Source organism: Penaeus chinensis, chromosome 26 (genome assembly GCF_019202785.1).
Source record: "Penaeus chinensis breed Huanghai No. 1 chromosome 26, ASM1920278v2, whole genome shotgun sequence".
NCBI lineage: Eukaryota > Metazoa > Arthropoda > Malacostraca > Decapoda > Penaeidae > Penaeus > Penaeus chinensis.
The window spans coordinates 6,618,298-6,634,262 of NC_061844.1; the positions used below are offsets into that span (position 1 = coordinate 6,618,298).

The 15,965-nt window shown below is 36.2% G+C and overlaps 4 protein-coding genes across 4 annotated transcripts; all 4 read left to right on the forward strand.

Moving 5' to 3' along the window:
• The first annotated feature begins 698 nt into the window (after nt 1–698).
• On the forward strand, nt 699–1,515 carry LOC125038824 (histidine-rich glycoprotein-like). Its single transcript, XM_047632421.1, has 2 exons — nt 699–727; nt 836–1,515. Exons 1-2 carry the CDS (start codon nt 716–718, stop codon nt 1,430–1,432), a joined length of 609 nt encoding a protein of 202 aa, XP_047488377.1. The 5' UTR covers nt 699–715; the 3' UTR covers nt 1,433–1,515.
• A 1,760-nt stretch (nt 1,516–3,275) lies between these two features.
• Nucleotides 3,276–4,335, forward strand: LOC125038821 (histidine-rich glycoprotein-like). The gene is made up of 2 exons (XM_047632417.1): nt 3,276–3,430; nt 3,543–4,335. The coding sequence occupies exons 1-2, from the start codon at nt 3,419–3,421 to the stop codon at nt 4,251–4,253; spliced, it is 723 nt and encodes a 240-aa protein (XP_047488373.1). The 5' UTR covers nt 3,276–3,418; the 3' UTR covers nt 4,254–4,335.
• Nucleotides 4,336–5,955: 1,620 nt separating this feature from the next.
• LOC125039205 (histidine-rich glycoprotein-like) lies at nt 5,956–6,794 on the forward strand. The gene is made up of 2 exons (XM_047632990.1): nt 5,956–6,015; nt 6,119–6,794. The coding sequence occupies exons 1-2, from the start codon at nt 6,004–6,006 to the stop codon at nt 6,707–6,709; spliced, it is 603 nt and encodes a 200-aa protein (XP_047488946.1). The 5' UTR covers nt 5,956–6,003; the 3' UTR covers nt 6,710–6,794.
• A 3,082-nt stretch (nt 6,795–9,876) lies between these two features.
• LOC125039173 (histidine-rich glycoprotein-like) lies at nt 9,877–10,886 on the forward strand. The gene is made up of 2 exons (XM_047632948.1): nt 9,877–10,121; nt 10,234–10,886. The coding sequence occupies exons 1-2, from the start codon at nt 10,110–10,112 to the stop codon at nt 10,828–10,830; spliced, it is 609 nt and encodes a 202-aa protein (XP_047488904.1). The 5' UTR covers nt 9,877–10,109; the 3' UTR covers nt 10,831–10,886.
• Nucleotides 10,887–15,965: the final 5,079 nt, after the last annotated feature.

Sequence of the window (15,965 nt, forward strand, 5' to 3'; positions counted from 1 at the left end):
CTGCCACAACAAAAAGAAAAAATACATGCATACATAAACGGGAAAAAATTTCATCATGTTTTTTTACACGGGAAAAAAAATCTTGCAACATCACAGGAAAAATACATACATGCAACTACACAGGAAAATACATACATCCCATCATACAAAAAATACTCCAAAAACAAAAAGGAAAAAAATATTACATGCATAGCATACTCGGAAAATACAAAAATTCTTTCGAAAATACTCACTATCAAGGAAAATAAAAAATGCATACTTACCCCGGAAAATAAATACATGCATACATACACGGAAAATAATACAACATAAATAACCAAGGGAATAAACAATTACAACATGTAATTTTTTATTTATAAATATATAATATATATATTTTTATATAATATATTTTATATATATTTTATTAAATCTCTGTACATGTCGATTGTTTCTTTATGTAGAAAAATCCAAATGAGTCAGTCGTGTGTGCAAGGTTTTCTTTATTAAGGGCTCTTAGTCGCTTGTGGGGGTTTTAATTTTGTTCATTGATGAAGCATCCGGTAATTCCTGGAGGGGGTACTTCGTTCATGGGGGCGTGTTTTTAACCAAAGCCAGTTTCTATTTCATAACGTTTGATTTCGGCGCTTGTCAAGGCTTCGGGGAAAAAGAGGTTTAAAAGGAGCCGACGCATTCCGGAGTCAATGCCCTTTTCCGTCTCACCAATCCTGCAGAGATGAAGTACTTGGTGGGTAGACTTTCGGCATGATCGCTCTTCTGTGAACAGGATTAATGTTGTTTTGTAGAGTGACTGATTACTAAAGTACGTGTTTAATTTGAAATTGTGTATTCTCAGGTGTTTGTGCTCCTGGTGGCTGCCGCTTGCGCTTCTGAGGTGGAGAAGCGAGAGGCGGAGCCAAGTCGTGCTTTAAGCTATGGGCACGGTCTTCAACACCACGCCTACCCACGCACATACTACCACCCTTACTACCGTTTCCACAAGAGGTCCGCTGAGCCTGAGGCTGATGCCGAGCCTTCTTACCCAGGCTACTACCGCCCCTATTCCTACGGCTACCACAACACTCCCTATGTCCACCACCACTACAAGAGGTCCGCCGAACCTGAGGCCGAAGCCGAGCCCTCTTACGGCTCCTCCAACTACTATCGCCCCTATTCCTACGGCTACCAATCACACCACTATATTCCCTCCGTCCACCACCACCACAAGAGGTCTGCTGACCCCGTTGCTGAGGCTGAAGCCAGCTACGGTTACAGGTCATACCAACCCGTGTATCACCACTCCTACCAATACACCCCCTACACTCACAGCCACTACAAGAGATCTGCTGAGCCAGAAGCTGATCCTAGCTATGGCCACCACCACCAGACCGTGTACCGTCCCCACCATAGCGGAGCTCACTATGGTTACGGTTACCGTGCTCACCACTACTAAGGTACTGGGTGTTTATATTCCCTGAAGCTATCTGTTTAATTTTGAAAAATGATTTAAAAGTAATAAAACTTAATGGAAATGAACATTATTTATGATTTAAGAATCCTGATGAGAAGCTAGAGAGAAAATGGAAAAGAAGCATATTGATATGTAAGTGAACTATACAAGTAACGAAATAATACAAATACGTAACTGGCAGTCAGAAAACAAACACACAAACTAGAACTGTGGATAACTAATCTTAATTGAGGTGTAAAACATCAAGTTATTGTACTTGTAAGTGTGACTGACTTTGTTATATACATAATAATTGCAAATGAACACCAACAGATAGATAGATGAATAGATAAAGTAAGCGTGTTATATGAGATGTGAGAACTTATTGGATAGAATGGGGATAATAACGATTATATACAGTATACACGCACATATATTCATATATATGTATATACATATGTATATATGTATATAGTTATTTATTTATATCTTTGCACACGCACATCCATTTATCCTGTATATATGAACACACACATATATATGTATATATATATAAACACACATATGTATATATATATATGTGTGTATGCATATATAAATGTATGAATATTACAAAGACACACATTTATATATCACACACACACACTGATATGGGTCTGTATGTGTAAATGTGTGTATGTGTGTGTATGTGATATATCATGTATATCTACATTAATATATATATAGATGTATATATACATATATATATATATACTGTTGATAGATATGTCTATATATACAAATAAATATATCTATATGTATGTGTATGCATATAGATGCATGCATACATGTATATATTCGGAGGCACATAAATAAACCAATAGATATATCAATATATATACATACATACATTTGCATACGTATATATATAGATAGATGTACGTGCATAATGTATACTTATATACATATATAATATATACATGTCTATTGAAGGACATGCATACATGCATGCATATACAAAAAAAAAAAAAAAATATATATATATACGTTCATATATATATATATATATATATATATATATATAGGCACATATAAACCAATAAATACAAGAATATATACATTTAAGCTGCTGTACATCAGTCGATCTTTTTATTTAGGTGAATATGTGAATATTTATTACACATAGATGTATGTATACAAAAACACACATAAACACACACACAACTGTCTATATATCTATAAATATAAATTTTGCAGACACAAACATAGATATATATATATACACACATACATACATATTACATATAGATATACACACAGAAATACGTATACATATATATGTGTGTGTCTGTGCTTATGCGCATATGATATATGTATATCTATATTTATATATACACGTATATATAGGTAAACATGCCTATATATACATACATATATACATATATGTATGTATACATGTATACATACATATATATTTATATGCATATGTAAACGTACATATATGCATATAAAGATGTATTCATATATGCACAGGTACATGAATAAACAATAGATGAAGGAATATATATATATGCGTATATATACATATGCATGCCTATATACATGAATACATACACAGGGAAATACATACATGCATACATACACAGGTACATAAATAAACAAGAGAATAAAGGACACACACATATGTATAAATCTGCTGTACATCAGTCGATCTGTTTCTTTAGGCGCGTAAAAAAATATCATTTTTTTCAATTGCGTCAGTCGCAGATGTGCAAGGATAATTCTTTACTTCAAGGAGCTCTTAGTCGCTTGTAGGGAATTAATAATGATCAATGATGAAGACATCCAGGTAATTCCTGGAGGCGTGTCTTAACCAAAGCCAGTTTCTATTTTTATAACGTACTGACTTGTCGGCGTTCTGTCAAGGTCTTGCGTGGGAAGAGGTATATAAGGAGCTAGACGCATTGCCGGAGTCACATCGCCCTGTTCCGTCTCACCAATCCTGCAGAGATGAAGTACTTGGTGGGTAGACTTTCGGCATGATCGCTCTTCTGTGAACAGGATTAATGTTTTTTGTTTTGTAGAGTGACTGATTACTAAAGTACGTGTTTAATTTGAAATTGTGTATTCTCAGGTGTTTGTGCTCCTGGTGGCTGCCGCTTGCGCTTCTGAGGTGGAGAAGCGAGAGGCGGAGCCAAGTCGTGCTTTAAGCCATGGGTACGGTCTTCAACACTACGCCTACCCCCGCACATACTACCACCCTTACCACCATGTCCACCACCACTACAAGAGGTCCGCTGAGCCTGTGGCTGATGCCGAGCCTTCTTACCCAGGCTACTACCGTCCCTATTCCTACGGCTACCACAACACTCCCTATGTCCACCACCACTACAAGAGGTCCGCTGAGCCTGAGGCTGATGCCGAGCCCTCTTACCCAGGCTACTACCGTCCCTATTCCTACGGCTACCACAACACTCCCTATGTCCACCACCACTACAAGAGGTCCGCCGAACCTGAGGCCGAAGCCGAGCCCTCTTACGGCTCCTCCAACTACTATCGCCCCTATTCCTACGGCTACCAATCACACCACTATATTCCCTCCGTCCACCACCACCACAAGAGGTCTGCTGACCCCGTTGCTGAGGCTGAAGCCAGCTACGGTTACAGGTCATACCAACCCGTGTATCACCACTCCTACCAATACACCCCCTACACTCACAGCCACTACAAGAGATCTGCTGAGCCAGAAGCTGATCCTAGCTATGGCCACCACCACCAGACCGTGTACCGTCCCCACCATAGCGGAGCTCACTATGGTTACGGTTACCGTGCTCACCACTACTAAGGTACTGGGTGTTTATATTCCCTGAAGCTATCTGTTTTATTTTGAAAAATGACTTTAAGTAATAAAATGGAAATAAACAATATTTATGATTTAAAAATCCTGATTAGAAGCTAGAGAGAAAATGGAAAAGAAACATATTGATATGTAAGTGAACTATACAAGTAACGAAATAATACAAATACGTAACTGGCAGTCAGAAAACAAACACAAACAAACAAACTAGAACTGTGGATAACTAATCTTAATTGAGGTGTAAAACATCAAGTTATTGTACTTGTAAGTGTGACTGACTTTGTTTTAAACATAATAATTGCAAATTAACACCAACAGATAGATAGATGAATAGATAAAGTAAGCGTGTTATATGAGATGTGAGAAGTTCTATACTTGTTCAACTCACATTTCTGCAATATGTAATATGCATATATCTCGGGAAGAGACAGTCTGTTGGACAAGGATCGTCCAAGGGGGAAGCGAGCCAGGTGCCCCTGAAGCTCAATTTGGCGGCATCGGATTGTGCAAGTAGAAGGTCGTATGCCGGTCCAACCAGCGGTGTACCCGATGATTGGACACGTTCCTGCTGACTGTCCCCATGGCTCGGAGCAAGGACCTGTTGCAAAAGGCATCAAAACCTATATAGATACACACATCTATATATAGCATATATATAGTATATATGTATATATAAATATAGAAACATACATAAATATATGAACACAAACACAGTGACGTATACACACAGATAAATAGAAAAACGGCCATAATAAGAAGTGAAACATTATTATTTCATTTTGTTTGTGGCTGTTTTCTTTAATACATATTTATACATACATATACAGCTTACACACGTACATGCATATATGCAAATAAAGACACACACATATATATTTGTACATATACTGTGTAAACATTTATAATATATAAACATACGAATATATACATACATACTGTAAATCTATTTAGATATTGTATATATACTTTATACATACATATATATATTTATGTGCAAGTTATATATAGTATATATACAGTATATATACATATATACATACGTATGTGTATGTGTGTGGGCTTTATATATCATTAATAAGCGACAAGTTTATTTCTATTCTATGGACTGCCATGAGAATCAGCGTCATTATAGTGTTGGATAATATTACCCTAACACGGTTCCTGTAAATTTGTTACAGAGAAAGCTTTGTGTAGTTCTACAGACGCAAATTTCTGAATTGAAGGCTGTCCCTGACTCACGGACATGTCAGGAAGAACTGACCAAATTCAGAAACATAGGTTGCTTGTTTTAGTGTCATTTTTCTACACTAGTATTTCTCTCCTGTGATCAATATTTCTGAACAAAACTGACTGGCAAAGAAAGAAAAGTATAGATATGGTAAACTAACAAATAAATGGAATGATCATAGCAATGATAATGAAATACAGATATATAAAATGTACGATATGATATGCATATACATTACATACCCACACATATATCCACAGTATGTATATACATATACAAATACATATACGGATCCATACGCTATAAACCTGTGGATTTGTCTATACTCATCCAAAATTACAACCATTATATATATATATATATATATATATATATATATGTAAAGACATTGAGCTAATTTCTCACTATTGTCGGCGTTTATTCAGGGACTCGTATGAGAACTGGTATATAAGGAGATAGACGCATTGCCGGAGTCACATCACCTTGTTCTGTCTCACCAATCCTGCAGAGATGAAGTACTTGGTGGGTAAAATTTCAGCGTTTTCACTCTTGTGTGAGTGGTATTAATGGTGTTTATTTTGTTTTGTGACCGATGCGTGTTTGAGTTAACATTGTGTACCTTCAGGTGTTTGTGCTCCTGGTGGCTGCCGCTTGCGCTTCTGAGGTGGAGAAGCGAGAGGCGGAGCCAAGTCGTGCCTACAGCTATGGCCACGGTGTCCAGCTCCACGCCTACTACCCAAGCACCTCCTACCACCCCTATCATACCTACCACAAGAGGTCCGCCGATCCTGAGGCCGAAGCCGAGCCTTCGTACCGTTCCTACCACTACCCAGGATACTACAGTCCCTATTCCTACGGCTACCACAACACGCCCTATGTCCACCACCACCACAAGAGGTCCGCTGAGCCTGAGGCCGAAGCAGAGCCTTCTTACGGTTCCTCCTATTTCTACGGCTACCAACCACACCACTATATTCCCTCCGTCCACCACCACCACCACAAGAGGTCTGCTGACCCCGTTGCTGAGGCTGAAGCTAGCTACGGCTACAGGTCATACCACCCCTACCAATACACACCCTATACTCACAGCCACTACAAGAGATCTGCCGAGCCAGAAGCTGATCCTAGTTCCAGCTATGGCCACCACCACCAGTCCGTGTACCGTCCCCACCATAGCGGAGCTCACTATGGTTACGGTTACCACACTCACCACTAAGGCACTGGGTGTTTATATGCTCTGAAGTTATCTGAAAGATCTTTATAATGAAAATCTATTTAAAAACAATAAAATCAGTCAAAAAGAATTATATATATGATTTAAGAATCCTAATTAGAAACTAGGGAGAAAATGGAACAGAGAAAGATACTGATATGTAAGTGAACTATACGCAAATATCCACTAGAACTGTAGGTAACTATAATTTGATTTGAATTGTAAAGCGATTGCGTTATTGCATTTGTAACTGACTGACTTCTCGTACGCATAATTGCACCTTACTTCATGGAAATATTACATGAAGTATCGAATTGCTCATGTAGCTTGTACTATGTCGGTTTAATCGGCGGGTACCCCTGTTCCTGCCAACTGTTCCATGGTCTGGCGCAAGGACCTGTTGCAAAGGGCATCGAGACCTATATAAATACATATCTACATATATAGTATATATAGTATATATGTATATATATACAAGAACATACACAAACACAGTAACGTGCACACAAAGATGAAAAGGAAAGCAGCCAAAATAGGAAAGGAAATAATTTTGTGGCTGTTTTTCTTTTCATACACACACAAACATAGATATAAACATACATTATACATACATATATATAGTATATATACACTATATACATATACAGTATATAATCATGTTTACATACACAGTATATATATACTTGTATTTATAGTTATGTACATTATATATATATATCGTATATTTAAACAATATATATACATATATACACACGTACATGTGCGTGTTTTGACTATATAGTTCAGTAATCAGCGACTAGGTTATTGTATTCTGTGGACTGCCATGAGAAGTATGAGAAGTCATTATAGTACAATAATATAATCTAAAAACAAGCATCTAATGTTTTTGCTTTTGACCAATTCCTTCTGACGTGTCCAATGACACTAGCACTATCTGTCATTGTAGTTGAGAAAAAGAACGAATCCTATGAAATTAACTCGCGCGTAACTTGTCTGTACCTGTAAATTTGTCCCGGAGAACGCTTTGAATAGTTCTACAAACGCAAATCTTAGTGTTGAAGACTGTCCCTGACTCACGGACTCGTCAGGAAGAAATGAAGAAATGCAAAAACATAAGTTGGTTGTGTTAGTATTATTTTTCTAAACTTGTATTTCTTTGCTGTGATCAGTATTTCTGAACAAAACTGGTAAAGAACCACGAAAATATAGTTATGACAAACTAACAAAGGGATTGATCATACCAATGTTAATAGAATAAATATACATACATGATAAGATATGCATACATATATACATACACATTCACCCTTCGATCCAGAGAGAGACAGACTCATCCTTCAGACGCCGGCCTTGTCAGCTGCGTTGTCAGCATCATCAGCTGATTGGAACCGTGAGAGGAAGTCAAGAAATGCCAGTGCCATCGCCCTCAAGCAATGCCACAACTCGGAAGTGATATTATAATGAGTGAACATACTACAGGAGGAGCGGAGTGAACTTGGAAGCAAGCTTGAAGTAACTATACTCGTAAGGAAACTGAAATGTTAGCAATTACACATTTATAATTAGTAACTGTAATAGATTTTTAGGTAATTTAAAATGTTCTTGCAGTTGCACATTGATTGTTTAGAAGCATATTAGTTTCCATAGGCCGTTTCCTACTCACTAGACACATTTTGTTAGGGAAGGCATCAGGAAGAACTAACAGGCAAAACAACATACGGTGTTTGTGTTAGGGTTTGTATTTTCCTACATTTTCATTTCTTTTCTGTCGTCAATACTGCTAAATAAATAAAAAAAAATATATAGTTATGGCCAACCTATTAGATAGAATGGTGATAATAACGATGATATATATACAGTATACACATGCACATATATTCATATATATGTATATACATATGTATATATATAGTAATTTATTTTTATTTATGTACACGCACATTAATTTATCCTGTATATATGAATATACACAGACACACATATATATGTATATATAAATACACACATGTAGGTATATGTATATTTATATATATGTGTATGTATATATATGTATATATATGTATGTAGAAATATTACAAACACACACACATTTATATATATTACACGCATACACTGATATGTGTCTGTATGTGTGCATGTATGTGTGTGTATGTGATATATCATGTATATCTATCTTTATATATATGTGTATATATACATATATAAACAGTTGATAGATATGTCTATATATACACATATATCTATATCTATATGTATATATGTATATGTATGCATATAGATGTATGCATACATGTATATATACAGAGGCACATAAATAAACCAATAGATATGTGAATATACATATATATATACACATTTGTATACTTATATATATATAGATGTACGTGCATAATGTATACTTATACACATACATAATATATACATGTCTATTCAAGGAAATGCATACATACACAGAATAAACCAATAAATGAAAGAATATATACATTTAAGCTGCTGTACATCAGTCGATCTGTTTATTTAGGTGCATATGTGTATATATATTACACACAGATGTATGTATATAAAAACACACACATAAACACACACACAACTGTTTATATATGTATAAATATAAAAATTGCAGACACAAACGTATATATATACATATTATATATAGATATACACACAGAACTATGTATACATATATATGTGTGTGTCTATGATTATGTGCATGTAATATATCATATATATATCTATATTTATATATACACGTATATATGGGTATACATGCCTATATATACATACATATATACATATATGTATGTATATATGTATTCATTCATATATATTTATATGTATATGTATACGTACATATATACATATATAGATGCATTCATATGTGCACAGGTACATGAATAACCAATAGATGAAGGAATATATACATATGCGTATATATACATAAGCATGACTATACACATGCATGCATACACAGGAAAATACAACCATGCATACTTAAACAAGTACAAATATAAACCAATTGATAAAGGATACACACACACACATATATAAATCTGTTGTACATCAGTCGACATGTTCCTTTAGGCGCGAAAAAAGTAAGGCTTTGATTTTTTTTTTTATTTATCTATTTTTTTTTTTCCATCGCGGCAGTCGCAGATGTGCAAGGATAATTCTTTACTTCAAGGAACTCTTAGTCGCTTATAGGGGATTAATAATCAATAATGAAGACACCCAGGTTATTCCTGGAAGCGGGTCCTTCATATCATGTAAGCGTGCCAGTTTCTATTTTTGTAATGTACTGACTTGTCGGCGTTTTGTCAAGGTCTTCCGTTGGAAGCGGTATATAAGGAGCCAGACGCATTGCTGGAGTCACATCGCCCTGTTCCGTCTCACCAATCCTGCAGAGATGAAGTACTTGGTGGGTAGACTTTCGGCATGATCGCTCTTCTGTGAACAGGATTAATGTTGTTTGTTTTGTAGAGTGACGGATTTCTAAAATACGTGTTTAATTTGACATTGTGCATTCTCAGGTGTTTGTGCTCCTGGTGGCTGCCGCTTGCGCTTCTGAGGTGGAGAAGCGAGAGGCGGAGCCAAGTCGTGCCTACAGCTATGGCTACGGTCTTCAACACCACGCCTACCCCCGCACATACTACCACCCTTACCACCGTTTCCACAAGAGGTCCGCTGAGCCTGAAGCTGATGCCGAGCCTTCTTACCCAGGCTACTACCGTCCCTATTCCTACGGCTACCACAACACTCCCTATGTCCACCACCACTACAAGAGGTCCGCCGAACCTGAGGCCGAAGCCGAGCCCTCTTACGGCTCCTCCAACTACTATCGCCCCTATTCCTACGGCTACCAATCACACCACTATATTCCCTCCGTCCACCACCACCACAAGAGGTCTGCTGACCCCGTTGCTGAGGCTGAAGCCAGCTACGGTTACAGGTCATACCACCCCGTGTATCACCACTCTTATCAATACACCCCCTACACTCACAGCCACTACAAGAGATTTGCTGAGCCAGAAGCCGATCCTAGCTATGGCCACCACCACCAGACCGCGTACCATCCCTACCATAGCGGAGCTCACTATGGTTACGGTTACCGTGCTCACCACCACTAAGGTACTGGGTGTTTCTATTCCCTGAACTTAAAAATAATAAAGTTAATGGAAATGAACATTATTTATGATTTACGAATCCTGATTAGAAACTAGAGAGAAAATGGAAAATTAACATATTGATATGTAAGTGAACTATACAAGCAAGCAACGAAATAACAGAAATAGGTAACTAGAACTTTGGGTAACTGTAATTTTAATTGAGGTGTAAAGCAAACAAGTTATTGTACTGTGACTGGCTTTTTGTAAGCATAATGATTGCAAATGATCTCATGCATATATTGCACTGATATAATGAACACCAACAGACTGATATATTATTAAAGTTAACGTGTTACATGAGAAACATAGGTTGCTTGTTTTGTGTCTTTTTTTCTACACGTATTTCTTTCCTGTGATCAATATTTCTGAACAAAACTGACTGGCAAAGAACAAAGAAAAGTATAGTTATGACAAACTAACAAGCAAACAGAATGATCATAACAGTGATAATGAAGCACAGATACATAAAATGTACGATGGGATATGCGTATATATATCACATACCCACACATATATATATCTCCATAATAAGTACATACATACTTGTACAAACCTATGCGCTATAAACCTGTGGATTTGTCTAGATTCATCTAAAATTACAACCATTATCTTTCTATGTAAAGACATTGAGCTAGAAACATGTTAACCTTATGTACTTTCAATCCTTTATAACAGGCATTCGCACTGTGTAGGGAAATTCATTTATTTAATAGTGTTTATCCCATAAGATAATTAAGATCAGTGAATGAGACACCAGACATTTCCTGTGGTTCTTGATCTTATGTGGGCGTGTCCTACTGAAAGCCAGTTTCAAATTTCTCACTATTGTCGGTGTTTTGTTAAGGACTCGTATGAGAACCAGTATATAAGGAGGTAGACGCATTGTTCTGTCTCAACAATCCTGCCATATGAAGTACTTGGTGGGTAAAATTTCAGCGTTTTCACTCTTGTGTGAGTGGTATTAATGGTGTTTATTTTGTTTTGTGAACGATGAGTGTTTGTTTTAACTTTGTGTTCCTTCAGGTGTTTGTGCTCCTGGTGGCTGCCGCTTGCGCTTCTGAGATTGTGAAGCGAGAGGCGGAGCCAAGTCGTTCCTACAGCTATGGCCACGGTGTCCAGCACCACGCCTACTACCCACGCACCTACTACCACCCCTATCACACCTACCACAAAAGGTCTGCCGATTCTGAGGCCGAAGCCTAGTCTTCGTACCGTTCCTACCACTACCCAGGCTACTACCGTCCCTATTCCTACGGCTACCACAACACTCCCTATGTCCACCACCATAGTTACGGTTACCACACTCAAAATGACTAAAGCACTGAGTGTTTATATTCCCTTAAGCTTAAGAATCCTAATTAGAAACTAAAGATAAAATGGAATAGAGAAAGAAACTGATATGTAAGTAAACTATACGGAAATATCTACTAGAACTGTAGGTAACTATAATTTGATATGAGTTGTAAAGCAATTAAATTATTGTACTTGCAACTGTGACTGACTTCTCGTACGCATAACTGCACCTTACTTCATGGAAATGTTACATGAAATATCGATTTGTTCATGTAGCAAGTACTATGTCGGTTCAATCGGCGGGTACCCCTGTTCCTGCTAACTGTGCCATGGTCTGGCGCAAGGACCTGTTGCAAAGGGCATCAAGACCTATTTAAATATACACATCTACATATATCGTATATATAGTTTATATGTTTATATACAAAAGAACATACAGCTATAACACAAACACAAACACAGTAAAGTGCACACAGAGATGGAAAGAAAAAATAGCCAAAATAAGAAATGATTTTTTTTGTTTTTTTCATTTCATATTGTGGCTGTTTTTCTTTTCATACACACACAAACATATATAAATATACATTATACATACATACATATATATATATATATATATATATATATTATATATATATACTATATACATATACAATATATAATCATGTATACTTACACAGTATATATATACTTATATTTATAGTTATGTACATTATATGTATATATATTGTATATGTAAACAGTATATATACATATATACACACGTACATGTGTGTGTTGACTATATATTTCAGTAATCAGCGACTCGTTTATTCTATTCTGTGGACTGCCATGAGAAGTAAAGTCATTATAGTATACTGATATTACCTAAACACAAACATGTAATGTTTTTGCTTTTGACCATTCTTTATGTCGTGTCCAGTAACACTAGGACTATCTGTTATTGTAGTTGAGAAAAAAAAAACGAATAATCATAATCGTAAATGTAATCGAGCCAATCCCATGGAATTTACTCGAGCCCAACTTGTCGGTACCTGTAAATTTGTCCTAGGGAAAGCTTTGGCTAGTTCAACAGACGCAAATCTTAGTGTTGAAGACTGTCCCTGACTCACAGGACTCATCAGAAAGAAAGGAAGAAATGCAAAAACATAAGGGGCTTGCGTTAGTGTTATTTTTCTAAACTTTTATTTCTTTGCTGTAATCAGTATTTCTGAATAAAACTGGTAAAGAACCACGAAGATGACAAACTAACAAACAGAATGATCATACCAATGTTAATAAAATATAGATATATACACGATAAGATATGCATACATACATATATATATATATATATACACATTGCATATCCACACGCTTATATATCTCCACAAAAAGGACATATATATGAATATACCTTACACGTACATACAAATAAAAACACAAATGAACACACACACACACACCTGCATACCATAAACCTCAGTAAGGGTTTTATTTTAAGAAGTAGTAATGAAGTCATAAAGAGTTTCTAAAACAATTATGTTTATTATTCAAGAATCCTTTTTACATGTTTCACTGAGAAAGATGAACAGATGTACAAGACGAAATTATCACTGCACATATATGCACAACCATAAAAAAAAAAAAAAAAAAAAAATAACACAAACATAAATACGAATAAAGACAAACGACCAAATCAACCACAGCCTCAAAGCAACCAAGCCATTCCACCCATTCATCCATCCTTCGATCCAGAGACAGCCTAATCCTTCAGTCGCCGGCCTTGTCAGGTGCGTCGTCAGCACCATCAGCTGATTGGAACCGTGAGAGGAAGTCGAGAAATGCCAGTGCCATCGCCCTCAAGCAATGCCACAACTCGAAAGTGATATTATAATGTTGAGATTTGACATGTCATTTTCATATTTTCATATTCATGATTGAACATCTTACCGGAGGAGCGGAGTGAACTTGGAAACAAGCTTGAAGTCACTATACTCGTATGGAAACTGAAATGCTAGCAATTACACATTTGCAATCAGTAAATGTAATTGATTTTTAGCTAATGTTTTTGCAGGTCACATTGACTGTTTAGAAGGATAATCGTGAAACCAATGGAATTACTCGAGGTAAGCTAAGCACATTACATATATCTACCATTTGTTTCCAGCCACGAGGGTTTATTCTGGAGACGTCCATGAGAAGAAACGTAATGAAACACCAACAGCTATTAACAAATAAACATATCAAATAATCGTAATTATTAATGTAATCGACCCAAACCGGTGGAATTTACTCAAGTTTAGCTTGTTGGTGCCTTTATTTTTTTTTCCCAGAGAAAGCTTAAAGTAGACTGAAATCTCAACGTGGAAGGCCGTTTCCTACTCACTTGACACGTTTTGTTAGGGAAAAAAACATACGGTGTTTGTGCTAGGGTTTGTATTTTCCTACATTTTCATTTCTTTCCTTTCGTCAGTGCTGCTAAAGAAAACTGGCAAAGAAAACAAAAATAGTTATGGTCAACTTGTTAGATTAGAATGATGATAATAACGATGGTGTTATTTTAATTATAAACATTATAATTATTATAATGTATTTTAATATTAGTAACAGCAAAATAAGATAATGTAAAATATTTCGTAAATCAAAGAAAAGGGTGAACGGGCGAGACGGGCAGTACTCCTAACTGGCTCATTGGTGACTTAGTACAAGTATAGCCATCTATGTGTATAAACAATTAAACAAGTACTAACAGTGGGCAAAGCCCGTGTCTACCCGTCGTATCCGTCGGCAAGGGGATATAGATACAAACACACAAACACACACACACAAACACACACACACACACAGACACACACACACACACACACACACACACACACACACACACACACATATATATATATATATATATATATATATATATACACACTTATATGTGCGTGTCTGTAAGTGTGCCCGTGCGATATATCATGTATATCTATATATTTACATATACATCTATATTCATATATGCACGTATATATATATATATATATATATATATATATATATATATATATATATATATATATATAGGTATACATGCCTATATATACATACATATATATCAATATTTGTATGAAAACGTACATATATACATATACAGATGCCTGCACATTTTCACATTGTAATTAAGCGTTGCTGAGGCTGAAGCCATCTACGGCTACAGGTCATATCACCCCGTGTATTACCACTCCTACCAATACACCCCTTACACTCATAGCCACTACAAGAGATCTGCCGAGCCAAAAGCTGATCCTGGTTTCATCTACCGTCCTTACCTTAGCGGAGCTCACTATGGTATCGGTTACCGCACTCACCACCACTAAGGTATTTTGAAATATCTAAAAGAAGGCTTATTTGAAAACTGATATACGAATGAAGTTATTTTAAATATATTTTATTTATGATTTAAACATCCTGATATGAAACTTCACAGAGAAAATGGAACATTGAAATGAAAGTCAACTATACAAGCAATAAAGTAACACGATTAGGGAACTGTGACCGTACTTAATATTGTTTGACTTAATGATTACAAATAATGATAACAAATTACATAATCCAAATATGACACTGATATACTGAACCTCGAAAGATAGACATAGGCAGATAAAGTAAAACATGTTCCATGAGGCGTGAGACGTTCACTAATTGTGCATCTGATACTTGTACAATATATAATAATTATGACGTTTTGAAATGCATATCAGTATTATTTTCCTCGACCCATCTCTAGATCCACATAGCAGAGCTGATTAATCTGGTCAAGTAGTGTTTTC